We start from the raw sequence: 27,697 nt of genomic DNA on the forward strand, positions 1-27,697 counted from the left end.
ATTTCAGTTTTACTTTTTTGTCATGTTTTTTCTTTTTTTTTCTTCTTTAAATGCCCTGTTCAGCTGCTGCTTAACCAATTCTTGAGCGGGGTAGGCACCTTCTTACTTGAATCTGGAGTGTCCTTTAAATACCTCCAGTTGTGCTTCGGTATCCCTCTGGGACTGCCCTGGCCTGGATGCCTTGGTGTCTGTCTTGTGTTTATTTCTGACTGCCATCTAGAAATCGGTCCTGGTGCCCAAGTCCTCCAGGGAGCCTGTGCCAGCAGTCACGTTCTGAGAATGATGCGTGTGATGCTGTCTTCCCCCTTGTAGGAAGCAGTTACGGCTTATGGTGGTCAGTGCTTAGATAGTTGCCTTTGGGGATGGAAGGATACCTTCTCATGTTTTTTATTTGAAAAAGATTAAAATACCAACACCGTTCTGGAAGGAGAGATCAAACATGAGTCTTCCACTTCCTTCTCCCCCTTGTCCCTCCCCCATAAGGGCATATTTGAACTAATAGCCACGGAAAGCACGGTGTGAATCGCAGCTATTGTGGTCCAGTGGTGACAGTTCAGCAAGGAAGGGGGCAGGCCTGCTGGTTAATCACCTGCGGACTGGGGATGAAGATGCCCTTTTAGAGATGGTTGCGTTGGCAAAAGTTGTGGGAAGGACACTAAAGCCAGATTTTTCAGTTGCAGAGGAAATGCTGCGTTCAGCAAAATGATTCTTGGTATTCTCTTCTTTTGCTGCTGTGTTTTAAAAGAGAAGTGGAAGCTGTTGGTTGGTTGGAGAAGAAGCTTTGGATTTGGGATGAAAAATAAGCAGAGATTCCAGCCTGCAGATTAGGTTTGGATTTCTGATTTCCAGGAGGGAGCAGGACTCGTGTTTTTATTAGTTAGCTGTTCATTAATTGGTTATCTAATTAGTTTTATTAGGTGTTTCTCTGTTCAGTGACCAGCTTCCCATTTCATTGATTTCTAAAAGAGGTTCAAGAAGCCTCTTCATCACCAGCTGGTTCCATTTATATTATTAATTAGCAAAGACTCCGTCAATCCTCAGTTTACTGATGTTTGAGACTTTAACGTTTCTTTGAGCGTGGAGTCCTGGCCCAGACGAGTTGTGGGCAGGTTCAATGAATGCTGCGGCAGCATTTATTTTGAGGGTTCACTGGAAAAACCCAAGGAGATGGTGGTAATGAGTACTTTTTGCCTGTTGGCTCTGAAGTGAACTCTCCCTCCTTGGATGTGGCTGTCCCAGTTTGCCCTCTGCATGTTTTTGTGCCAGGAAAGTGAACAAGCCAGGAGGTTTCAGCTCCATGCTTTCTTCCTGCTGGTCTAGCAAGCGTGCTTAATCAGGTTGTACTTGGTGATTTGCTTTTTCGGTGGTTTTTATTTTTTTTTTTGAGGGGTTCATAGACTGCTGGGAATAAGGTGACACTTTGACTTCATAGTCATGATGCTTATAATCCTTTCATTTGTCAGCAACTGTTTTTAAAACTTACCTGAACCATGAAACTAGTTTTGTAAGTTAGCTTTGAGTATCCCAGTGTATGTGCTGTAATATACAGGAGAATTTGAGCAAGAAATTACCAAGGTTCACTTTTACTTGTGCACGCCCGTTGGTCAAAACACAGTGTAATTTCCACCTTAAATGTTATTCTGATTCAGAGACAAAGATAGTTACTCTTCTGCAAAAGTGTGAGGATTTAAAAATTATGGCCATGGTCCTCACACACTCTTTTGGAGAGTTTTTTACTATCCAGCTTCAGCTTTTTCTTAGTCCTGACTCTTCTTTGTTCTTCTATGGCAGTAAGGATGTGCGGGATGGGTGTAACATCTATGTATTAGGAGCTAGGTCTCTAGTCCTTGTAAGATTTCTCTCATAGGAGGGAGTTCTTCGGTGGCTTAGACTAGTCTGGATGGCGCTAGTGGTACACCCGAGGTCTGGAGGGTTGGGGACTTGGTTGGAATGTATCCAGATGCTTGACTGCTACAATGGATGCTTTGGACAGTTGCAGGTATTTCTCCCAAGGCTGGACTATTGCTGGCACTCCAAGGCTGGAAGCCTCCAACCCAGGGAATGTAAAAATTAATGGCGTTTGGCCTTTGTAGCTGTGGCAACCAAACTAGTGTTTGTCTTCTGGAAGCCATGCAGTGCCCGTTTCCTTTGCTGCCGCGCACATTTCTCCCAATTACGGAGTTGTGAAAGCTGATTTGAAAAATTCTGAACGTGCCCAGAGCAATGACACTGGAAGAACCTCTGCGGGTTCAGAGGTACCTGCGCCGGTGCTGAGTGAGCTGTTCCCTGCCGGGGAAAAGCACCAGGCTCGGGATCACATGGCAGGGAGGCGGTTTGGGTTGTGTACCGCTTCCAACACGCCAAAGCCCTTCTCCTTGGTAATACCATTGACTTTGTCCCTGAAGCATCCAGGGAAGCAGACGGTAACAGCAGCAGCCTGACGGTGCTGTCATTCGTGTCCCCTTCCCAACTTGCACAGCAGCCGGTGAATGGAGGTGCGGGGCAGCTGAAGGAGCCACTAGGTCTGTGTTCAGGCAGCCTCTTCCTTTTGAATACTTGGGGCAAGGGCATGACAGACTTCAGCTTACCTTGGAAATAGCAGCTATCACTTTTGGGCCCTTTCTGTCAGTGTCTGTAAGTCTTCCAAGCTGGTGTTAAATACGTGGGTGAATAGAAAAGCTTAAAATAAATTGATGAGAGAAGATGCTGGGGGAGCCATACACACAGTGCATGGGGATGGAAAGAAGGCTGAGTTAGAGGGGGGAGATTGAAAGAAAGAGCTTATTTGAAGATAGGGATCTTATCTGGAGTTAAAATTCTTACTTAAAATTAGCCCTGTCTTGAGTATGTATAGGTGACGTTCTTGAGAAGTAAGCTTCCAAACTTAGGTTCCAACTTAAGTCTGGTGCTGAGTTGTATGCGTTATTTTTCATCCACAGCCTGTTGTCATAGGAATTGTCATACTAAATATCTTACTAGGTAAAATTGCACCACAAGGCCTCTTACCCAGGGGAGGCATAACCAGCTTTCCCTAGAAAGCAGTAAACTGTAACCGTCAGCTGTAATCCTGGAAGATGACAAGGAAGAAAGGGCAAAATTTCTGCTCTCTGTGGTGGTTAAAATCCTGAACACATCTGAAATACTGTCTTGCACGGGATTTCTTTTTTAAACTTGTCTAAGGATGACTTGATGCAGGCCTTGATTAGACTAGGCTGCGCAGTTAAGTCTGGCTTTACGTTTTGCTTATCTCAGGGTCTTCTGAAGGTGGATCTGTGAGGGTGGGCAATTGCAGTCCAAGTGCACGAGGAATCAAAGGGAAAGTTTGAGAAGTCAGAAAAAGTTTCAGGGTATCTTAAAACTGGCAGCTCATCGCTTTGGGGAGAGGAGTTGATGACCTGAACTGGCAAACTGCAACCATGTGTCCCCTCCCAAGGCGCTCAGGAAGAGGTTTACCAGTGATAAGTATGGAGGTGGTGAAAGAAGCACTGGCTTCTGTATCACAAGATTGGAGAAGGTTTCTTTTCCTCTCACCTTCCCCTTTTTCTGCTTCTACTGTTATCTTTTTGTTCTCTTCATTGGAATGTCTTCTGTTTTTCATCTTGAACACATCAAGTGTGGAAACAGTAGGGAATTGTATGTGACTGTATGTGTTTCAAAGGCGAGGGAGAAAAGGTGTTTGACAATAACTCTGCCCATGTTTGGTTGGTGTTCCCCACACCTCACCCTCCCCCTTGATTATTTACACTTAATGAATATGTAAAGTAAACATGATAAAATGTATTCACATCTAAAAGCCATGAGAGGAACAAAACTTGTAGTTTCTGGTAAGCTTGGTCTTAGCAAGTTTCTGATAAGTAGACTTCAGCTGACCGGGGGCGTTACATTGAAGTCCATATTATAATTTATTGTGGTTGAGGAGAAGAGGGTAAGTTTGTAAATGGAGTTTTAAGGAAGGTGTTTAATTGATTTTAAAGTTGTGTCCAATTGTTACGTTAACTGTTTCTTGTAATAAACCCTTGAAACAGCCTTGAATCACGGAGGATTTGGTTGCAGTTTACTTCAGACTTACAAGACACCTTCTAGAGTTCTTTTTAGAAATTATGAAGAGTATCAACTCTCTAAAATGAATTGAATTCAGCTAAGTTCAGTGTTGAGGCTGATGTGTTAATTTAATTGTGACTTAGTATTTATAGGGTACTTGTATTGCTTGGGTTTTAGTTCAGTTTCTTTAATAATTTCCTTTGATCTTAAATATTGAGTTTTAAAAAAAAGATATTTTATGGAATTTAGATTCTTTAAAGAAGAAAAGTGGATTTCAGAACAGAAGAGATACCAGCATCACTTTGACTTTAAAAGTTGCTGCTTCCTCTGCATTCAAGTCCCTGGGCTTCATATTTGCATCAGGTGAAGTTGCTAGTTCCTTGGCTTATCCTCTCTGAAAATGCTAATTAAAGATCTGTTTTGAGGATGCGGTATTATTTTTAATTCAGACTGAGTCAATTTTGATCACTCCTCCAAACTTATTTTTAGTGACTTGCCTGCTATAACTTTCTCACTATTTGCCAAATCCAGTTCTAGAATAGTATCATGCCTTTTGTTCAATCAATGTTTGATGGAAAAACGAAATGGGTATCATGTTGAGGAGCACCTGCGTTTCTCCCATTTGTTCCTTATTCTCTATCGGGAAAATTGTACCGTCGTAGTTACGGAAACATCTGTCCCTACCTCATGCTGCCTTATATGTCCAGCTTTCCGTAGACCGATCCATCCCCACCCTTGCCTGGATCTGAACTTCCAGGCAGGCATGCCGATTCCTCGCATTTTTCTTGCTCGGTTTCAGGACATCCTGATGGCGCTCATCAGTCACATGCAGGCTGTTTTTAGCAGGGGTGCTGCATGGCTGCCACATCTTCTGTTTGCTTGATCTACCACTTTTATCTTTATTTTGATCTTTTTTGAATAGTACGTATCCTTCAGTGGTTGTACCCTACTTAGGGCTGCTGTTCTGTGTTGTTTATGCTTTTATAGTATTTGCAGCTTTGCATCTTGCACTGGGCATTTGAGTTTGTTCCCTACGCAGATAAAGAATAACCCTGCCACTAGCTCTGTTGTATGCCTGGCTGTAGTTTTTACTAGTATTAGCACTAATTTTTTCTTTGCTGTCCATTCTTAATCTGCTGATTATTTTTTCGTCTGTCTGCTGTGTTGTCTTGTACACTAAAACAGGGTGTGACAATTAATTTCCAGCTTCCCCTTGTTTCTCATTGCAGAGCTCTTCTTTCTTATGCCAGTGTTGATCTTGGCTAGTTCAGAAATGCATGTGTGTCTTTTTTATCATTTGCACTATTAAGTTGCTAGTGTTTTATTATGTAGTAAAGGACAGTAAGGAGTTGTTTTTTCCCCCTAGTTTTGCTGCGTTTGAATTGCAGCTTTTTTTCTAAACGTAGATTTTGCATTCTTTGATTTCCACCTCAGTAAGTAATTTCAGAACAACCTTTTGTAACTGTTTAACAACCAAAAAAAGACATAAGTTTATCCTACTATTACTACATTGAAGGCATAATCAAGCTAATTATGATGGATTTCTTTCTGTTTATAATTGAAGGAGATGTGCCCACTGACTTTAAATGCTTCCTGTTGAACTGAATGAGTGGCCAGAAGAACTTGAGTACAGTCCTAGCCCTGAAACTAAGTATTTGATGTCTGCTTCCTTTTCTCTCTCTAAAGACTCTTTTTGGAGGAGCTTTGGTGGCTTGAGAAGGCTTCTTTTTTAGCCAGTTCTGTTTTTTCTATCCTTTTGAATTTCTGTCCTCTCTTAAGCTCCTTCTGGCCAGCTAACGAGGTGGAAAATTGAGCAGTGGCTCAGAGTCTTTTCACATGGCTCTAGTTCCAGCCGCAGCGTTGTCCTTCCCTTTAGGATTGCGCGGTGGCTCCGTGTTTTTTAGGAGTCATCAGCATTACAAAGGCTTTATTTCAAGCTCTTGCCGTGTTCCTGGTCTGTCTCCGAGCTGCCCTTTGCAGCTTTGTGGCCGACGAGTTCATATCCATTTGGGCTCGGATAGAACAGATGATACTTTCCCTGTGTTTTTTCTGTTCGCCTATTTTTAATACACTTGCTGGTTGCCATGCGAGTTCTGCATGACTGATAAAAACCGTGCTATAGTTTTTACTCATGCTGGTGGCATATAATAACTTCCTCCCAAAAAGAGGTTGTTGGTGCTGCGTTGCAGTACTTGTCGGTCATTACTGGGCGTTTGTGGCTTTGATCCTGGGCGGTAATGGATTGTGCACCCCCGTCCATTTCCATTTGAGCAGTCTGGTGAGATGCTGAAGAAGTCTGAGCATTAAACAGCTTTCTGCTCACGTGGGTAACGATTATGATAAACTCAAAGACTGGTGAGGAGAAAGGGAGAAGCCAGAGGTATGGAGAAAGTGCTTAGGGCGCGATATTCAGCTGTGGTTTGCGTGACACCTCGGGCTATGAATAACTTCTGGGCGCATGGGAATATGGAGTTTTAAATAAACTGAACTGGACTCTTTGTGGAAAGGTGCCTGGTGATCTTGATGTGTGGAGTTCCTGCAGCATTGGCAGCAGCTGGGGGGGGGTGTCTCCCTGGTGGTGCAGCCGCCTGGTAAACGTGGCCGCAGGGATCCTCACCCGTGGAGGAAGCTCGCGAAATGCAGAAAGTATGTTTTGTAGTGTACCTCTGTTGGGATGGGTTTGCCCGACAGGTACAGGGTTGACATGGTAGTTAACCTGTTTTTTCTGGGCAGCTGCAAGTTTGAAAAGTGTGAGGGTAGAGGAGTGGGGAATTTTGATCTGTAGGCAACAGTCCTTCAGTTACTTCTTCCAGGGGCAGTTTTCCACGAAAAAGCCCTTGGACAGTTTGTAGTGACCTCCTCCTCTTCCTTCCGTGGCTTGGTTGCATCCAAAGAGCTGTAGTTTTCTGAGAACAAGGTAACTACTTGTGGCCGAATAACAGTGAACCAGGTTCACTAACAAAGTTCGCCAGGTTCACTGCGGGTGAAGCCAGTTGAGAGGGCTCTGGGTTGACTGTGCACACAGGAGGGGGGAACAAGAGCTAGAATTACATACCAGAGCTTACGTGCTCTTTCTTCTGCTGCCTCCTCTCCGCCATGGACATCCTGGCACCAGCTTCCGTTTTCTCCTTTTCTCCCTGTCCTCCCACCCCGTCTCCCCCGTCTTTGCTTCCCCCAGTCTGTGGTACTGGAATTACTTGCTGGCTGTTCAGGAAAAAATGTTGTGGCTCCTGGGTCGGGAGCCAGGCAATACCATTTCCTATGTCCTCAACTGGTCTGGCTCTGAGGCAAACCAAGGAACCTGTGTCTGTGGATATTATGGTTAGCAAAGGCTAGCCTATATATAGTTTGGTGGATGGCTTTAGGCAAGCTATGATAAACCATGATCTTTTTTGGAGAGGAGGAATGAGAGGGATTACAGTGACAAGCTTTCAAAACCAACAATTAGTTTATGTTTTCAAAGTATGTCCACAAGTGGGGAGGTTGCAAAAACACATAATATTTTACAATCCTTAATGTAGAAATCTGTGGCTTTCTTTTCTTGTTCTTTTTTTTTTTTTTCCTTTTGTTTTTAAATATATGGGACTTGATCTTAGGCTTCGTTGTGTTTAGAAACTGCACATCATGTTGGACATGCAGCCGCTCAGGGAACGTGCTGATCTGTTGGCATGTATAAAATTGACAGAAAGCTTATGTGTCATTTGAGGGTATGAGGGGATGTAAGTAAGCTTACCCAGTAACATTTAACTGAAATCTGCATGGTTGTTAAGAAGGGTATGTCAGACAGCTCCACCACTGGACATACAGCTGTTCGTCTAAAGGTCTCAATCAATTAAGATCTCTTTTGAAAAGAGCTCTGTTTATGGATCAGCATTGTTTTATGCAAGTGGGAGACAAGTAGCAAGAGTGAACTTAACAGTATTTTTATTCATTGACCTGACAGATTTCTCCTGTGATAATTGTCTGAGCACTTTGGAGGCTTCTGCAGCCTAACCACCCCCAGCAGGCTCGGTGGGAGAAGACTTGAATGGCAGATCCTATTGCTTTCCAAGAGCGTACTTTCAAGCCTAGGGTTGGAAGCACTGCAGGTGCGCTGCAGTGCACAAAATATTGAAGCTGTTGGGTTAGCTGCCCTTTCTCTCCTAAAACTGCTCATTTCCCTTACTAACGTGGGTAAGTAAAATCCTATTGGTCGGTGTCAGATTCTTGTTTAAAAGGCAAAACCCTCTAGGTAGTAATGCGTCCCTTGGTGCCAGCTTCACAAACTCAGTTGTTCTCATTTTTCCTCTTCTTTCTTGAAGCCAGGTTTCTGGTGTGGTTCTTCCAGCATTAAACTATGGATATCACTAGCAGCTCTGTTACCTTAGTTGTCAGCTTGTCTCTGTGAAGCTGTTGCTTCACAACAAATGAAGGTGTCTCACCCATAGCTCCTGGTTCAGATGGGTTTGACTGCTGAGATCCTGCATTGGTGGAAGCAGCATAAAACCTGTCTACAGTTTGCGCCAGCTTCTCTTGGCTTTGTGCCATGTAAGTTGAGCCAAAAGGAGCTTGGGTGGAAATTCTTCTTGGGGAAAGTCTTAAGAAAATCGCCTCTGCCCCCCTCTCTCCCCTTGCGTTTTGGCATTTGTGGAGTGGGGAGGACAGGGTCAAGTAAAGCAGCACTGCTGCCTTTCTCTGGCTGTTACTGATGTTTCTCCAATAGCAGAAGTTTGAAAGAACGCTTTCCACTGTGGCAAAACAACACGTGGATGGTGATGCAGAGTAAGGGATTTTGTTCTATGGTTTCTCCTAGTTGCTGGTATTATTGTGAAGACACTGCTTGATCTCCTTACTTGGCTTTTCTTGATTCTGTTCCTCACCTTCAGTCCTGTCAGCTCAGCCAACAGATTTCACAGTTGTGCTTCCCACTCCTTGAGTACTGCTCAAAGTACTGAGGGAGTAACATGCCATAGCTGCTGCTTCACAGTTCTCTGATAGTATTTGCTCATCCTTCTCCTTGGGTTTGTGGAGAGGGGACTGTGTGTGACTGCTTGGTGGTAGTTGTCAGACATATTAGAACCTGAAGAATGATGTAAAATGAGCATATAGAGAAGACTAAGAATCCAGTCTTGGAAGAAAATCCTTGTGTTCGTGGGATACTCTCTAGTATTTGCACCTAGTACGCAGAAATATTTAGGAGACGAGAGAGAAAGATTTAAAGGGAGGAATGAAAGTATTAACATGGTCAGCATCTACAGTTGGTTGGCATCATCAGCTGTAGCATCAACATGTGAGTACCTACGTGATTTTACAAATCGGTTCTACTCTATTTTTCTAGCAAAGGTCTGTATAGTTGCGGTCTTCATGTCCATCTGTCAGTCTGTCCTTCATAAGTTTTGAACACACTGGTTTTGTTCCAGGTAAGCTCAAACAAGTTTTGGAAGTCTCAGAAATTCAGACTCCTGTAACATTTATGGGAATGGCTTGCTTTGTGGCAAGAGGCCAAAAAGAGTTGTAAGGAGACTCAGTTAGTTCAGCAAATGTTTTGGGGAAGGAGGTCCTAAGCATGGGAGGTGCTTACTTGAAAATCTGAGTGATAATGGAAGCAGCTGTCCTAAGTCAACTGAAAAAGTGTTATTCCCGATTTTGAGCTACAATATGATTTTAATTAGTATAGTATAATCCATAAACTCTCTTAACCCCTTCATCCTAACTTTTCACACTGTGAGAAGAGATACCTTTTGTATTTGTCTACTGTGAGAAACAATAGTTTTAATGCATTGAAGAATTTTGGCACGGTGGCAACAATTCTTCATGTGTGAACATCCTTGTCTGATCCCCATATTGTTTTACAATACGATCTAAACACATGTTGGAAAAAAAAATTCCAGTCATTTTTGCTGACCTGATAACTCTTTAGGCCTTTGTGTTGAAAAGAAATTTCCTAAACAGTTTATGCAGGTGGAGAGAGGGGGATGAAATTTCTGATTGATAGTGAGGAGCAGTAGGTGTGATCCCGTGATTGACTCTTGACTGCCACAGGTTAGTTAGCCCATGGAAACACGAATATGTTTCAGGCACTCTGTACTTCAGGTCTTTCAAAGAGCAGCGAACATTGCAAAACATCATATGTTGAGTATCTCTGCTCTGCATTTGGAGGCTCTTTCGTATCACCTTGTATCCTCAGGAAAATGAAAGAGAAATTCCACATGCCGGAGCACGGGCTGCACTGCATGTTGTGAAATTCTGGCACCACCTTTCCCCACCAATTCCTATTAAGCGCTCTGGACATTAAACAACCCTTTTTCTTAGTCAAGGTGTGCATCTCTACCTTAGACTTCGGAAACTAACTTTGAGTCATCTTACACATAAGGTGATTGAAGACTTGAAGTTTTCTTCTGGCTGAGAAGGGACAGGGAAATTATTATGGCGGTCTGATTTAACAAAATAAAATCTGAATAAAGCTGAAAATCAGCTCTTTCATTACTTTTCCATTAACAGCTGTTGCCATCTCACTGGACAAGTAGACTTAGGAACGTATCTTGATGTGAAATGTTGCGTGGAATGCAGAAGGCGGCTATACAGTTTGGTTTGTGTTCAGTTGGACATCCATTTAGTTTTCTTTCTCTGTAGGAGATCTGTTTCTTAAAATACTTCTTGTTGCTGAGAGTGTATAAGTTTGCAGTTGTTTTCAAAACATTCTAATTTGTACTTTATTAACATTTTCATAGATATTGTTGAGTGTCATTACCGAAATGATTCAGCACTCTAAAGAGCCCTGATATGCAGTGAGCAAGAAAACGTTGCATCTGTTTTACCTACTGTTTTTGGCTGCCTGTCCCTCAAACTTGTTTTTCTAAGGAGTGAAATCTCTGCATGTTAGACTAATTACTGCACGTCCGTTCCTTAACTCTTAAAAAGGCTTGGACGTCGGCTATGCAAAAGTAATGAGATGTGCAGTGATTTAGCTGAGGCTCCAAATATCTATTACGCACATGTAGTTGAAATGATGATATAAAATGAATGCGGTGCTAATTGTCTCTGCAGCAGGCCACAGATTAGTGTTCCCCTCACACTGTTCACTTTGGATGTTGTGGTGAACAATATTAATGAGTATTGATGGTCCAGGGACCTTAAAACTGTTGCTGATTCATAATGGCTCTTTGCCATATATATTTACTTACACCTGTGCAAGGGTCAGCCAAAGTGATATCAGGTGAGTTAAATCCATTAACTATTTCCTTTTCCTGTTGTTCTTTGGGCCTGACTTTGAAATCGGTGGAAACCTTGCTGTTGCCATAATTCACGGAGGAATTGGCTGTTTGTTCTTAAAAAATTTCTTCTTTAGGAGGAGGTCTGCTTCTGCTTCCACTTTACCCTCGTGGGTTATGGAACGATCTCTTCCAGTGCGGAGCTGTACAAGTACAGGTGTCCCTTCTAATCGCATAATAAGAGTAATCAGATTTGTGTACATTTTCCACTTTCCCTTTTTTTTTTTTTGTCTTTTAAAGCCTGAGACCGCAGCTGTGCTGAAGCGCACTGTTGAGGCTCTTATGGAGAGAGGAGCCATTGTGAGGAACCTAGAAAACCTGGGAGAAAGATCTCTACCTTACAAAATCTCCAAGCACAAGGAGCGCCACAGAAGAGGAGGGTATGCATGATGTGTTTTCCCTTAAAATCCTTTAAGTGCTCCTTTATAAATGTATGTATGTAACTCTCATTGTTTGGTCTTCCTTGTGCTTTTTGGGAGTACATCTGCAATGTCAGTGATCTCAGTAAGGTGTCGTGTGGCTGGTGGTGCGTGCGCGTGTTCTGCTTCAAGTATTTTGTGTCTTTTATTCTGTGTGGTGTCGGCTTTTTGTTGGTGTGCTTGGTCGTTGTGTTACAAGTAGCCTGAGTCCAGGCCTGCAGAACTACTTTCCCCAACATACACAATGCTGTTTTGTTATGTCATTTTTACGTAACTATTTTGCAAGGCAGTCAGGCTGTTTACTGATAAAAGTCCTACTTAATCTGCTGGTTGCTAATGGGCAGGATTGATTCATTTTCTCTAATGCATCTGAACTAAATGTTAATTACCATGTGTATCCTGCAAGACTTGCTTGTGTTTCTGATACGGTTTTTGTTAAGGACGTTACAGATGACGGTGTGGTTTACGGGAAGTATGATAAATGTAAATGGAGCTGGGAATTGGCATCTCGGATGTCAGGCTTCCCCCGCGGTGCCGGAGGAAGGTGCTGTGGATTGCACCCCCTGCTCGCTGACGCCGGCGTGTTGTTGCTCCTGGAGGCTACCTCCGAAATGGATGCTGGATGCTGGCTCTGGCAAGGGCTGAGAAATGTTGCTAGGCAACCCGCACTGTGCGGGGCTGCCTGCGGTAATCAAAATAACAATTAGCTACACACTCCTCCTAATCCTTGTCGTGAACTGCATGTAATCAGACGGTGGGCCGACCTATCGGTCATCCTTGAGGGGTGTTTGGCACTGGGGAAGGTGAGGTGACTCCAGAAGTGTGCCTTTCACAAAGCCCTTCTTGGATCATCTCCCCAGGGGTGACTCACGGTTTCACTCCCTCTTCTGAGGACCTCTTCATTCTCCTGTGAAGTGGGAGTGGTGACAGCTGCCAGTTAAAGCAGACGGACAGACAGGGTCGGGGAGGAAGTCTCCACTATGTGCCTGTTACTTAACTGAAAGCAATGGCATTGTGGCCACGACTGTCCTTAAATTCCTGCTCCGTGGTGTCCTTCAAAACGTGACTTTATCCTGCCGGTTTTGCATTTGAGGATGAAGTCCTGTTGCCTACACACAGGAGCTAATCAAAGCCTCATCTCAAGGCAGAATTGCCAATTACCTTCTCCTTCTGTTGGGGTAGAAGCATTTTATGAACACTGAAATCTTTTCCGACAGCTTCAGCAGAATGAGGACCTGATGTTACTCTCTTTGTACAGGTGAGGAGCTAAGGCAGAGGGGCAAAGTTCCACTAGTTTTGGATGCTAAAGTTGAGACTTTTAGCTTCTGATTTTTTTTTTTTTTCCTAGAGTACTGTAACACTGTAACATTTCACCACTTTGGATGACAAATTTTTGCTTGGCTTGGGTGGCAGTGCTTCTGCAGATCAGGTCTTGGGTTCTTTAACAGGGTAACTAGGAGAGGTGAAAACAGTAATTAACACCACAAGAACTATGTAGCAGAGATGAATAGGGGCCATTTCTCATGGGGATCTTTCAGATGTATAAACTAGCTTAACTAGTAGCGGATCTACTACTACCATAGCAGATAACCTACTTAATAAGCAGGACGAGGGGATCTGTAGACTGTAACCCTCTTCTTTCCAGTCCTCAGAGCAGATATAGTTTGTGTTCTGAATGAGGGAAGGTTTTAGTAGCAAATAATTGCGATCATGTCTTGAAAAACCGACAGGAAGGCATCAGATTACTGTCACTGTCGCTGTTGCTCCACCACCTCCCAGTTCAAGTGTCTCTAAATATTCAGCAGTTGTTCTGCTGCCCTGCATTTGGATCTTCAGTATTTGAATATGGCAGTTCCCTCCCCTAAATTGCTTGGCTTCTTGAAAGGGAGAAGTGATTGAGAGAGGGTACTACAGGAAATAGTTGTTTTGTGTGCCTTTAATTGGGGAACTCAAATTCAGGAGAAATGAGAAATGACAGGGGGAAGCAGCAGGCAGTTTCAGTACCTGGTAATGTGGGAGAATGTATTTCTGCAGTTCAGTGTTCAGGTATGGTGGGTTCCTGATATACCATCTAATATTTCATATGGTCTGGAGAATAACTTACTTAGGATATTAAAGATACTATAGGAATAGGAAGTGAAAAGTCAGTTTTGATCCACCTTACAAAATTGGTGAGTTCTACTTTACAGCATCTGTAAAAAGTAATAACTTTTTTTTTAACAGGGCAAAGTTGAAACAACCGAAACACTTTTAAAGATAGCTCGCTAAGCTGAATATACACCTGTACTTACTAAGACATCCTAAGGTCTTTTCTCCTTCTTAGCCAATTTTTGATTCTGTCTATGTCCCCTTTCTTAGCAAGTTGGTGTGGGGTGGCGTGTTAAGTAGTACAGTGTGTGTCACTTTTTCCTTAGTCTGGGCTTTTTCTGAAGTAACTGAAAGGGCTTCTGCGAGAGTGCAAATGATAGTGTGGGCGGAGATTGAATCTTTCAAAGCTTTTTATTTTGGGAGTCTTTTGTTTGCTTTTTTAAAAAATAGGTTTTGTGTTTTGTGTTTTTTGGTTTTTGGGTTTTGTTTTTGTTTTGTTTTGTTTTGTGATTCTTAGTAGAGCTTCAGCTAGTTTATCTTCCACTAATATGTACATAGTTGGGGGCCTAGGATGTACACCAAATCTGCTACTTCCTTAGACCTCCTGGCTGCTAAATTATATGAAAATTGGTGGAATACAATATTTGTAGCAACACATCATATGAAAATGAGTGCAATACAGTACTTGTGGCATGGGTTACAGCTTAATAGCTGTCTCTTAGAGACAGCTCTTGTCCTAGTGACTACTGCAGGAACCATCTTCCTGTCACTTGGAACGGCATGGGATCCCCCCACCTTGCGTGTGGGGTGTTTGCGTGACAAACAAACCAAATCTTCCTCACCAGCGTGGTAACCTGGCTTTGCTGCCTTAAAACTCCCAGAGCTATCCAGGCTGTGGCTCACCTCGGATCAAGGGCCATCAGTATGGCTATTCACCAGTCAACTGAGACGTGCTTTGTGGCATGCCTAGTAGTCATCCTTCTCCCAGGCTTTTGCTGTGTGTTTCCTTCATTTAATTAATTTCATTTTTAACTGCAATTCAAGTCTTTATATACAGCATATCATAAAACAGAGCGATTGACAGCAAAAGGACAAGTGTGATGTGCACAACGAAGCTAGTGCTGGACTTAGCCAGGTTTTGGTCATGTTTTTAGTGAACAGTAAAGAATTAAACTGGAAAATACGTATTCCTAGGTCCATAGGGAGGATAGTTGTCTCCTTAGTAAAGCGCTTTTTCCCCTCTGAGTTCTGTAGTGCTTCGGCATCATCGGTCTTGAGTATACTGTGTTACAGGCACATTACAAATTTAAGAATATCCAGGCGACTTTACAGAGAATGAGAGTTTTACTGCCAATTGATCTGTAAAGCTGAGATTTTTCAAAGCCTGCCATAGGGGATTGTGGCCTACAGCTGTCACTGGAATGAGCAGTTTTACTCTCCCAGGCAGCTTTGAAGACCTCAGATCATACATACAATTAACTTGTTTCTTCTCAGGAAATTATATTCACTGAGCAGGTAGTGCATGTGCATTGAGGGCATATTAAAACAAATTTAGGTCTTTCTCTTAAATGCATCTCTCGGCAGAAAACACCCTCCTTTTTTTAGAGACCTAATATTGACAGCTTTTGCATTGAAGTAATCATGAAAATAGTATGTTTCAGGAACTGTGTGGATATGTCTGAAGAATCAAATTTTGAAATCACTGGTTTACTGATATTTTAAACTGAAGTTGAATTAGCTACTAACTCACATTTATGGTATTAATTGCCATAGTAGAATGTCAACGTTTTGTTTTTAAAGTATTTAGGAGCATAATTCAAAATTGTAACAAATACTATTCACCTTATAGATGAATAAAATGTGACAAAGACACGTTGGTTCCAGTGTCAGTTCAGTATGTATATTTAGTTGAGGCATTGAGCCTGAGTGACTTGCCCACGGCCACTGTGTCTCTGCAAAAACAGTGGGAGAATGTAAATAAGGATTCCCAGCTTTATCTGCTAACGGGCAATAGATTTGTGCCAAGTATTTGTTTTTCTAGCCACTACTTGTTTATAATTTTTAATGAGTTGTATTTAAATTGCTTTTAACATGTTGCATTAATATTGTATTACATGTATCAGGAGGTGCTTATTTCTGGAATAAACAAAAGTGAACTGATTTAAATAAGGTGTGTACTAGTATTTGAATTCAAGGAATGTTAAACTCCGGATTTGTTTGCTGTTTAAAATGATAGAGAAGCATCGAGTCCCTCAAAGCAGCTTTCAAATAAAGGGTCCAGACTGGGGCTAGGTGATGACACTGCAGAGCCGTTGCTGCATATTTGGCCAGTGCTAAACTGGAGAATATGGCAACTGCTTATAAACTGATAGATCTCAGTAGTACAGTCTGTGGGTTTCCACTTCGTGGCATATCTGTTTTCTTTGGCCTTGCCAGGCTATGCCTTAATCATATGCTTGTGACACTTCATGCTTCAGGGCATCAGATAAAGGGAGGTGGTTTGGGGGACGTGGTTGGTATGTAGGATATTTTTTCTTTAGGGGAGATGGTACAAGGGCAGCTGCAAAACAGATCTTTAAAAAAAATGAGAGTCAAACACTCGTTTGGGAAGGTAATGGCTCAAACGTTGCAGACCAGGGACCTATTCAACTGGAAGGAGCTATGGCAGCGGCTTTGGGGAGAAGAAAGCGGCCAGGTGTAACTGCATTTTGAATACTGGGTGTCTTGCTATGCCCTAGAGCTTAGTTGTTAGTGATTTTATCCCCCCCCCAAATGTTGCTTCCATTCTTATTTTTGTTATCTGTGTTGCAGAAAAGATGATATACATCAGCCTGGTCAGTGCTCAGATTTAGTGTATGGTTTTGTAAATCGGTAGAGCACTGTGGTCTTTCCCTTCTACTTTGTTTTGTGTATGTGTGTGCTTTCCCCTGTTAAATCTCCCTGTAATGCAGTTAATGTTTTTAGATCTTTCTCCCCACATTTTATTTCGTTTACTTTATTTGTGAGTTCTTCAGCTAAACTGTGCGTAATTCTGATTATTCATAGCAATTTCCATGTTCTATTTTCCAGTTTTTCATTGCCTTGTTGTTTTTTTTTTTTCCCCCTTTCAAATTTGATTTTGAAAAGATGGCAATTTTCTTTTGTTATTTGCTTGCTTGTCTCTTAATCTTTTTGTTTTGCTGTTCGCTCCCAGTTATCTCATCAGCCCACTTGTTCTATGAAGTAGCAAACTCAGGTCTTACTTTTGTTCTTGCCGAATTGTATTTTGGAAGCTTATCTTAACACACGCATGGGGAATTGTCTGTAGAAGGTGTGCAGCGACACTGGTGATTGCCAGGGTCCGCTGGGGAGCACAGGGACAGCATCTAATGGGATCGGGAGTAAGAAAACCCAGGTTGCAGTGTTAGTTGTTCCGTGGACTTGTTTGTGGGATGGGGGAGAACAGCAAGGCAAGGAGGTCCTTTCCCAAGGACACAGGGTGATGAACTCAGCTTGGCTTCCAGGCCCTGCGGTGCTGCGATTACTCCCCAGGAGCTGGGAGCACCAAGCTTCAGTACTGGCTTCCACTCTCCTTCGGTGGGAAAGGCTCAGAGGCTGTCCTGGCTTTCCTGCAAATCACTCCCACCTCCTCTCGGTGGTTCAGGGTCTGAAGCGGTTGGCCCTCCCGCTTTGCCAAAGTGGGGGCTCAGGAAAGGGGGCATGGCTCTCCTGTTTCTTGGTGACTTGGTGGCCCCACGCACAAGAAATGTATAGTTATTAAGAGGAGTATTTCAGTAATTATGAGGAGTAGTTCAGTAATTAAGCATCATGTTGTTTAAGAGATTTCAATATTTTGGAAACATACCTATGTAAATTATGTTACATGTTCAAACTCTTCCTCTTTCCATAAAGTATCTGAGCTTTAGGAACTGTACTTACACAACTTATTTTTAAACAAGCATCTTGTGGCCAAATAGTATTCCGTGTGGACAAGAGATGCTGAATTATCTTCCAATAACCCACGCTGTCAGGATACAATTTTATTTACTTTATTTGTAAGAGTAAAATAATAGTTACCCATCAGAACTGTTCTCTGGAGTGTTTACAAGTTTTAATAACCCTTCTCTTCTTCCCACCCCCTAGTAAAATACAAACTATTGCGTAGTTAAAGGACTTCATCCAACAGATAAATGTACTGACATGTTTTAGCTTCACTCAGGTAGACTCTCTTGATGATTTTCATGGCTATTGAAGACCAAAGAGGAGGGAAGAACAGCTGAAAGAGGTTGCAAAGAAAAACAGACAAAAGAGGTTGCAAGCTTTCCTTTCTTAATACCACCAAACTAAATTTATAGCTAATGTGCAACCTGTTCAGATTTTAAAACATCTTGATCTGTTTCAGCAAAAAGGAGTCCTGGGTCTGTACTGCACTTGGATGAGAACAAAACCAGTTTGAATATTTGAGTATTACACACATTTGTAGTATTTTCTGCTAAATTGATTGCCTTCTTCCACTAGATGGGGCTTTCTTCATTGATGAGTTGAACCATTACTTTTCCTTAAAATGCTTTTGTCCACATGCACATGCATCTATGTGTGCATGTGCCTCAGGTATCAGAGCCCTGAAATGTTTTTTTTCCCCTCATCTTGTCTGTCAGAGCACAATTTGCAATTTTGATGCTTTTCAGAAGAAGTGGCACAGTGCAATAGTTGGTGATGTTTGAGGCGCCAGGAGCAGTTTCTGATGCACTGAATTCTGTAGCATCCTTGTGAAAGCACACCGTGGCTGTTCTTAAATAGTAGGCTTGGTGGGATGGGAATCAGTCACCATTTTGGTGGTTTTTAAGCTCTGAATTATACAGAAGGCAGAGAAGTGACACAAGCAGAATTAATAATACTTGATGTGTAACTTCAGCCCTGCTCATAACAATTTTGCAAATTTTTCAAATGCTGCCCAATGAGCATGACTTTTCAAATACTCCAAATACTTCAGGTTAGTTTTTCTTTTGCAGTGTAACAGTGGGGCTTTTTTAATTTTTCTGCAGTGCTGCAAAATGTCTTTCCATTATTTAATTAGCTTAATAACAGGCATCTATGTATAGAATTTGGCAAATGAAACTTCTGAAGACTGGGGATGGTAAAATATATTTTTTCCCAAAGAACGTGCTCATTATGGATTATTTGCATCGTTGCTGTGGCACAGTCTAGTTACTAAGGTACCAGCTTTTGGTTTTGATCTGGTACTTCCCAGTTGCTGTCCTTGTGACTTTGACGGGGTGTCCATCTATTCCATACCTGTTTTTTAAAAGCTAAAAGTAACACGTGTACTAGTCCTTCCGGCTACAAAATGATAATCCTCCTGAGCATGAACTTGCCTGCCTGCCCTGCTGAGGAAGGGTAGCTACCACCAGAGCTGAGAAGAAAAGCAAACTACCTCTCTGCAGAGCAACGCAGCGGTCCCAAAGATGAAGTGATCATTCAGGTAGCAAAGCAGTTTCGTTCTCATTAAGTTAAACCTATATAAATGAATGTCCCGCTGCTCTCACGCAAGTGCTGCAACTTGCTTTCCTCCAGGCAGTTTCCTGTTTGCCTGTCCGATGCTTCACCTCTACCTGTTTGTCAGAGCATTTTATTTCCTTTCTATCTTCCGCCTCCCCACTGGGGAAGCTTACGTAGACTACTGCCACCATGTAAGGGAGAAATGTAAGCATACAGGCATTTTTGGGGCACAACCATGGGACCACACAGCCTCTGCCCAGTCCACTGTACGCGTGCTTTTCCCTTGACTCCCCAGGCTGACAGAGTAGTATTCTAGGAGAATTTAAAAGTGAGTTTTGATGCAGGTGCTTTGAAGTCCTAGGCTGTCTATTTGGAAGCAAAATACTTGAGTATCCTTAGGACTCAAGGTTCAAACAATTTCTGGCTTGAACATGTTAAAAAGGATTAATTAAAAGGGGGCTTTTTTTTTTTCTTTTCTTTCTTCCCCTCATATGCAAAGGCATGTTCTCCTTTATTTGAGATCATATGATTTTTTTTTTCCAGTTAATGCATTGTTTTAAAATGTTTCAGTCTGCTCTCCTGTATTTAAATCATCCTTCTATTTACAGTTGAGCAGGCTGACAAAAATAACTGTGGTCTCATAGTGAATCAGTGGAATTTTCCTGCATTTCTCCCCTGATGACTCGGCTGACTCCTAGAGAGCCTCAGTGCTTTTGCATTTTTGCTTGCAAGAATGAGGTGGTTTCCCTCCTGCATTCCGGTATTTTTCCTTGTCTTTAAGTCTCACTGGGATTTGGTTTTGTTTACTACACAAACAGTAGCTACAGCGTTGCGTATCGGGTCATAGATCACTGCCTGAAATTAAGGTTGCTGCATGCCTTATTGAGGGTGGATTAAAAAAGCCCCACAGCCTCGTGACAGCTGATTTAAATGTGTATATTTGGGGGGGAAGGGGTTCCAGATCTCCTCAGGGATTGCATTGTCAGTTGTGTTTGGTTATGGCTTTTGCAGCCGTTACTTTCTTCTCCTTCTTTAATAAAGAAATAATTTTATTTTATTTTTACGCTGGCCCTCTTTTCCTTCTCTCTTTTTTTTGGCACAGGAAGGCAATCGTTGCTTGTTAACGCTGAAGATTGGTGGTTGTTTTTAAAAACTCGCATTGTCCCTGATTACTGCAGTTTCGTATCGTCAGATAAAATACCTATTCTGCGAGGAGTCATAAAGATATGCTGTAACAGCTCATCCTCCCATCCCCCCCCTTCTCCTTCAGTTATCAACAGTGCGTCAGTGGAAATTTCCACCCTTTGCTAATGTGAGAGAAAGCACAAAGTTGCAAAGCAGCCTTTGGAGAAAAAAAAAAAATATTACCGTTTTAGGAACACAATGAAAAACAGCATAGGACTTGCAAGCAGAAATGAAGTTATATTCTCGAGCAATGGTGGGACTGAAATGGTGCCGCAGAGAGTGCGGTTTGCAATGGGAATGAATACTCTTGCTATGGGAAGGGGGCGTGAAAGGAGTAGTGGGGCACCAGCTAGAATTTCTCCCCCCATCGTCCTTTCTCTTCGTTGCAACTGTGAGAGGATTTGGAAGGTTTCTTCCCAAGGAGAAGAGTTAAGTGTCATCTGTTAAATTTACCAGTGGCTTTTAATGGCTTTAACAGAAAACACCACTTTCCCTTTGTAAGGGGTGTGCATCCTTCAGATGTTGCTGTGCAGTATTTCTAATGAATTGTCCAAGCTTAAAAATTGTTTCTCTCCTAAACTTTTTACTGGGTGGCACCTCTTAATTCTGGAGACCGGAAAATGGTAGGCAGTTCAGTTTTTCAAATATATTAAGCTGAATCCTGTTCCCCATTGAAGCCTGTGAGGATTTGCGAGGAGGAGTGAGCCCGCTAGAGTCCCTCCAAATCCTTCTCGAGGTAAGTTATTCCTGTAGCTCTCAGTAGCCGTGTTGCAGTCAGAGGAAGCAGCACCTTCGCTGACGTGACCTGGCACTGGTCCCTTGGCTTCAGTTTGGCTCGGCCACAGCCCGCACCAGCTGGGCATCTCTTCTGGAGGACTCGTTGCTTCAGTAGGGGCTGCAGGGAGATTTGTTTTCCATCAGACCCCTCACACATGAGAATTCAGTGCTTCAGTCTGGTCTTTCTGAAAAAGACTTCAGAGCTGAATTGTGGCTATTAAGATTTTCAGGATGAGGATGTCTGGCTACGGAGAAGTTTCTTCGCTGTGTTTTCCATGGGTGGATTCCACCCCTGTGCAGTAATCCAGCACACGCTGCTTGAGTCATTTCTGTCCCAATGGGTCTGCTCTGTGTGTAATGTTTTTGATGTAACAGATACAGTTGGATGAAACTGAACTCCATGCAGCATGAAGAGCATGAGTGTGTCTGTTGCTCGTGACCCCATCCTCCTGTATTTCCTGTTCTGACTCAAAGTTCAGCTTCTGGTCTTGGGGACTTACCGTTCAAGATGGTGGACTGTGAAGTGTGATGCTCACACTATAGTTGCCATAGTCAGAATCCATTCCTCTTGCAGAACAAATTCCTCTCTGTTCAGTAGAGTTTTTAAATCAAACTGGGATGCTTGATCCTGCTTGGGTAGTATGACTTCGTTTAAGGGATATCACTTTCAGGTTATACTGATGCTTCGTGGGGAGGTGTGCTTGAGTGGACTATGAGGAAGGAGGAGCTTTAATAAGAGGATGTGGAAAGACTGAAATGAACTAGCTAGGTGGGAAGTGCCGGGCTGCACCTTTAGCCTTTAAATTACTGCTAGTCTTGGAAACGAGGTGAGTGGTGAGTTCTCTTCAGTAGGATTTCTGAGACAGTTGTGGTGCCTTTTTACTATACTGTAGTTAGGGCCGTGCCAAATGCAGACAAAGTGATTAAAAAAAAGTTCTGGTTACAGCTCTGTTGACAATGCTGGTTCATTCGCAGCATCTCAAGGGGTGAGGGATGGCCAGTGACATGGCTCACTCATTTTTTGCTTTAGTATGATCGCTGGCACTGGGTCACTCATAACTTGCAGGAACAATAGACATGATGTTGCTAATGAATTTAAGATACATCTCAAGTTAAGAGACAGGATCTGAATTTGCATATCTGAGATTAAATTAGTGCTCCGTGTGTAATTGTGTCCCTTGTCTGAAGTGGGGCTCATGAAGTGCAGGAGACCTCTTTGCTTGTTTGGGCGTACTGGAGTTTTAAAACCCTCTTGCAAAATTACAGCTGAGCTCACAAAGAAGGTGCAGTCCTTCAGCAAAGGAGTTTATTGCAGAAGTAACTTTGGTGACCTAAGATATTAATGGGGAGAAACGTTCTCCTTCCAGTAGGTAGGTGGTCAGCTTTTTCTTTAGAGATGTCAAAGATAGCTGTGAGGTGGACACAAAGCGCTTACCTGGAACAGTGCATTTTGTACGTGCTGTGCATGTGTGGAAGTAAGACCTTTTCAGTCCTGCCAAGGTCAGCTCTGAGGCAGAACTTTAAAGGAAGAAATGTGCCTGTATGTATATAAGCTTGAGATGTTTCTCCCTGGCATCTGTCTCCCAAGGAAACTATGTTGTGGATTTGAAGAAGAAGGATGCATGTTGCAACTGAAATGAATGTGCTACCCTACTTTTTTTTTTGAAGTGTTCAGATCAAGGTGTGGAAATAAATGGAATGGGTACAAGAAGAATAAGCTCTCTTTAATCTCCTTGAGTAAGCAGTACTGTACAACAAAGAAAAGTTCAGGCTGAGCCTACTTCAATCAAACTTTTCTTATTTGAAATCAAAATAATCCTGAGCTTTCATTTAAAACAATTCTGGTACCAAAATGTAAGAAAAAATTAGAAAGTTTTGTTTAAGAAATACCACAGAACAATTACTTGAATTAAAGTTGTTGCAGTATAGGTATTTTTTTTTTATTGTGTGTATGTTTCTCATTGCAGGTATTTTTTGATAGACTTAGAGGGCCCACCTTCGATTGTATCGACCATGATGGATCATTTAGGACGTGATATTGATATAATTAGACGTGCTTTTGTAAAGCATCCTGTATCAAAGACAGAAGAATGCAGTGGCATAATCCCAGTCAACTATGAAGATAAACTATTTGCCAAGAAGAAGTGACTATTCCTAATAGCATGTTTAAAACCTTTTATTTTTTTTTTTTTTTATTCCTGCTTTGGAAAACAATTGTGATAACTGATGTCCATCATAAATAATCAGTTTTGGCCATGTTATGTATGTGGTATAGTACACTATCTTAAGTTATTGTAACATTTTTGTTTAAAATAATTTGAATAGGCTTAATCTGTATACTTATCTTGATATTTGACAAACTGAAAATTGATTTTCTTTTCTCGTAGAGCATTACATTGATAATGAAGATTTGTCCATCATTGGAATGCTTAAAAATAGCATTCTTTTCCAAAGACAGATTACTGCAGAATATATATATTTACATAAGAGATTAAGAACTCTACAGTGTAAATATAGCAGTATAGGATGTGATTTGTTAGAGGGGAGTTTTTTTGCTTGTTTTTGGAAAAGGTAATAAAAGCGTGATTAAAAATAAAACTTGACTCATTTTGTTAAAAGCAGTAAAGGTACAAGAAAAAAATAACTTGCACTGCCAAAAGACACATCATACTTCCTTCTTTAAGGTAATAACTCTGTTCAAAGTACAGGTAAAAAATTATTCTCTGTAGAAAAGGCCAGAAACTTCCAGGTGGCAGCTTAGAGAATAACCATGCTTATATATCAACAGAAGAATAAAAGATGCTTTGTTTTACTATCATCTAGATCCAGGTGGACATTTCAAACTGAGAAACACGTCAGGACAAAGGTCTTATCGTATATTTTGTCTTTCTTTTGCTCTTGTGAAAACGAGAAAAAGCAATGCACATGAAAGATGACATTAATGCAGTATGACCTCCTGCAGGTCAGACATAAATTCAGTATTTTCCAGAGGATCTCCGTATTTTCCCCGTGCTGCTGAATGAATGCACTGGCCTTTTCTCCTTCCAAAGGAGTGTGTTTGTATAGTTATTTCTGTAGAAGAAAGTAAGTTGACATTGATACGTTGTTATGCAAAGAGGATATTCTTTATGTGAATGAGCTTCATCCAGAAGCTGGCTTCTCTGGAGCTCAGCATTGCGCATTGCTGTCCTGGTTTGAGGTAAAACAGAACCCAGAGGCCAAGAGCAGATTCCCATAGACCTGTGACAGGTCCCGTTGGTGTGACTACTCTCTAGTGTGCTCTTTCATGACGAGGTTGTCTCTTTCATGGAGGCAGCTGGGTCATTTTGTTGGGGGGGAATGCTGCTTTTTTCCTTGGATGCAGAACTTGGCGGGGGTGGGTGGGGGAGAAACCAGTGCTCCTTCTGAGGAAAAAGTGCATTAGAAAAATGAAAGAGGAAATTATCTTTCTGTACATCTTTAGGAGACATGAATGCCTGTGTTTTTGTGGATTTTGGTGTTTTTCCTGGTGTTTTCTCTGCTTTTAAATCTGCTTTTCTTTTAAGAGCAGACTGTCGCATTTTGTCTCTTCTTTCCTGGAAAAAATGTTGGAAGAATAGAGGGGAATGCACTACGTGCTTACTGAAGCTGGATCTATATTACACGTGCTTTTATTTTTGTAGTTACTGCCAGTTTCGATCATGTGGTTTCTGTCTGCACTGGTACCTGCTCCAGGCAGAGCTTTTCTTATCAATGATTTTTGCTTGTAGAACAGCCCTTCCTTCTGTGCGGGTGTGAGCGTAGCCAGGAGGAGCCACAGGTTTGTAAGTCTATACCACGGGTTTAGTTCCCTGAGCTGCCCTTCCTGGTGGGCTGCTGAAAATTCAGATTCGCAGCGTGGAAAGCGCAAACTACAAGTAGAGAAATACAGAGTGCTTTAAAGAATGTGTCTGACTCAAAAGTTTGTTGGAAGCTTTTCTAAAATAGAAAGGGAACAGAAAGCCTATAGTTTAAAGTCGCTTTGCCTCTGGCTAGGACTTTGGGCCCTAGATTTCATTTGAGTAGAAAGGAGAATATATAAGCTTTCAATTTCACAAAATGAGGAGGATTGTTAACAGAGGCTGTACACATATAAATGATGTATGTTTGTCTTTATTCAATTTCCTGTAGTGTAGTATTAAATTTTTCATTTAATTTGTTCCATTTTTTAAGTTGATGCCTGCATTCAGTAGGAAAATCCTAGATGCTCATTAGAAGTAAGCCTATCAGCTTATTATAAAATATGTGACATTATTTGTTGTGTATTAGGACATTTATACCCCTCTTTATGGGGCCCATTTCTGATCCTAGCAGAAGATCGATGGATGTCAAGAGCAGAAGACTTGGGCTCCTGAGTCAGGCTCATCCCAAGAGTGGATCAGCGGCTGCACATCTCCTGGGGCCGCAGCTGATCCCAAAGAAACAGCAGTGCCGGCTCTGAGGGAGAGTGGTCTCCAGCAGGCCACAGAACAAGGTGTAAGGAGATGGTACCATGGCTGTTTTCCTGTCTTCTGAAGTACTGAATGTGCAAACGGGAGTGACTGAAAGTCATCTTGGCCTTTGGGGTAGAAATACTGACCACTGAAACTAGTGGCCACAAGCAGAGCTGCGCTTGCCGGGCTGGTGTGTGGTTACATAAGCGCTGGTGCTTTCTCAGCAGCAGGATTTATTTATAAAAAGTGTGCTGAATAGCTGGCTCTCAACTGGATGTACTATTTTCTTCATAATTGATAGTTTCTAATATGAACTTTTTTTTTTTTAATAGGGGGTGGGGTGGGGGAGGCTAAGGAAGAAGTCTTGGGTTGCAATTTGTTTAGCCCAGTCAGCCACCCAGACTGGTAGTTAGCTATTTTGGGAAGCTAATGCATAACAGTGTGCGCCTTCTCTCTCAATAGCTGTAAATGCAGGAATGGACACTGGAGTATATCAGATGATTTGAGCAGTTCTGGGTTTGAGCGAACAGTCCGAGTTGTACTATGGAAGAAAGGGAGTAACTGTACCCTGAGGGGTCATAAATTCTCCTTGCAGAGGAAGGGAAACCTTAGCACGTCTTTCAGATGTGTTTGCCTTTTTGATTGTCGATAGCCGATTTGTCCCTCTGGGCTGTAAGCAACTCTTAATGTCCAAGAATAAAATTTCAGGACGCTATGTGGTGTCGCTGGAGAGCCAAAAGAGTCTGTGCAGCCAAACCATGGCCAAATACCGAAAATGTCAAACACCACTGACATTACCAAAGGCCTAAACAGTTTGAATACTAGTACTTTAAATTTTGTTTACTAAAGAATCCGATAGTGAAGGTCTTCAACCCTTCCTTAGATTATGTTCCCAAGTGTATAAAATAAGTTTTATGCTGCTAGATACTCTGGTTTTCTTGTTTGTGGATTGTGGAGAAACACTGAGTTGGGTAAGTATTAAAATAACAACTGGCAATTTTCCTGGCTCAGGAATGTTTTCTCCATCTTAACCTTCAGCAAACAAATGAGCACAAGTGGGTTTATGGTGACGATCTTGGGTATGTTTTCAATCACTCCTCTTTTTTTCTGATCTTCTCTCTTTCTCAGATGAATCTTGTGCTCTGGAGGTTTGTTCAGCAGACTGAGTCCTCTGCACTGTCAAAGCACTCAGCACTCTGCTTGCAAAGCACTCGCTGTGGCCAACGGCTTAACCCCAGGAGGTTTGTGCACGCAGTGATTTGCTCCTGTGGACCCAGAGCCTGTGCATCTTCCATACATTTGACTAGCCTGTCAAAATCCTGCTTGTTGATAGTGCGAGCTTAAAAGAATTTCAGGATCCTCAGTGTCAGCAGAATATTTCTGTCGCTAAATGTTTTAATGGCACTCTGCAAATCATCTTTCAGCTGGACTTCTACTGACAAGTAAACTGGTGGAGCTGCGGGTTGAGCTGGGTACAACAAACATGCAGGGACGTATTGCTCTGGAAATCATCTGAGGAGCAGTTAGAACAGCAACAGTCGACGTGACTCATAGGCTCCTCCTGTTGAATCTAGGCTTTGATCACTGAAACACATCACCTGTCACTTAATGAGATCAGTTTCTCTTTAGTAAGTTGCTACACTGTTATGAAGGACGACTCTGAAATTTAAAGCAGTCCTATTGGGAGTCACAGAAATGTCTCTTAAGACATGTCCAGTCTGCCCTGCGTTATTTCTGCTGAGGGAGGCTCCTAGGATCTGTCCAGCACTGCCAGTGTCTCCAGCATAAACGTTCAAGAACCGTAAAGCAAACCCCTCCAGATATTTTGAACTCGTGGCCCGTAATCATAGGCTTAAAAATCGTAAGTATTGTTTAAAATGTGAGGTTCTTTTTATTGGCCTTTTAGATTCTATGATTCACTTTTTTCCAACTTTGTTGCTGGCATGATTTGCACGTAACATCTGACTGAGGAGCTCTCAGAAAAACACAACTATAGCAAATGAGCTGC

The 27,697-nt window shown here is 42.1% G+C and overlaps 1 protein-coding gene across 1 annotated transcript in view; it reads left to right on the forward strand.

The window, feature by feature from the left end:
- The window catches only part of MRPS6 (mitochondrial ribosomal protein S6), a 46,941-nt gene extending 23,123 nt beyond the window's left edge, over window positions 1–23,818 (forward strand). Inside the window, exons 2-3 of the mRNA XM_082487388.1 lie at window positions 11,532–11,671; window positions 23,206–23,818. Of these exons, the coding sequence (XP_082343514.1) occupies window positions 11,532–11,671; window positions 23,206–23,386 (321 nt within the window). The 3' untranslated portion in view covers window positions 23,387–23,818. The remainder of the gene's footprint in view (window positions 1–11,531; window positions 11,672–23,205) is intronic.
- Window positions 23,819–27,697: the final 3,879 nt, after the last annotated feature.

Source organism: Vanellus vanellus (assembly GCF_965231255.1).
Source record: "Vanellus vanellus genome assembly, chromosome: 1".
Classification (NCBI taxonomy): domain Eukaryota; kingdom Metazoa; phylum Chordata; class Aves; order Charadriiformes; family Charadriidae; genus Vanellus; species Vanellus vanellus.